Source organism: Trypanosoma equiperdum (assembly GCF_001457755.1).
Source record: "Trypanosoma equiperdum strain OVI genome assembly, contig: ctg_274, whole genome shotgun sequence".
Taxonomy (NCBI): Eukaryota; Euglenozoa; class Kinetoplastea; order Trypanosomatida; family Trypanosomatidae; genus Trypanosoma; species Trypanosoma equiperdum.
Window position 1 is genome coordinate 1146 of NW_027124170.1, and position 211 is coordinate 1356.

The 211-nt window shown below is 43.1% G+C and overlaps 1 pseudogene across 1 annotated transcript in view; it reads left to right on the forward strand.

The window, feature by feature from the left end:
- TEOVI_000103200:pseudogene overlaps positions 1-157 on the forward strand; it is a 1261-nt pseudogene extending 1104 nt beyond the window's left edge. Inside the window, 2 exon segments of the mRNA in view lie at positions 1-102; positions 104-157. The exon segment at positions 1-102 is cut by the window's left edge and continues 1104 nt beyond it. Of these exon segments, the coding sequence occupies positions 1-102; positions 104-157 (156 nt within the window).
- Positions 158-211: the final 54 nt, after the last annotated feature.

Consider the following 211-nt stretch of genomic DNA (forward strand, 5'->3'; position numbering starts at 1 on the left):
GGCGAGCAAACACAGGCAGCCAACCAGACAACAACAAAACACGCCACTGAGATAGATGCACAGAAAGCTGCCAACAAAGAATGCGACAAACACAAAAGCAACAAAACTACATGCGAAAATACAGGTAAATGCAAATGGAAAGGAAAGACTGAAACAGATGGACCGTGCAAAGTAGATGGAAGTAAAGTTAAAGAGCAGACAAACACAGAGG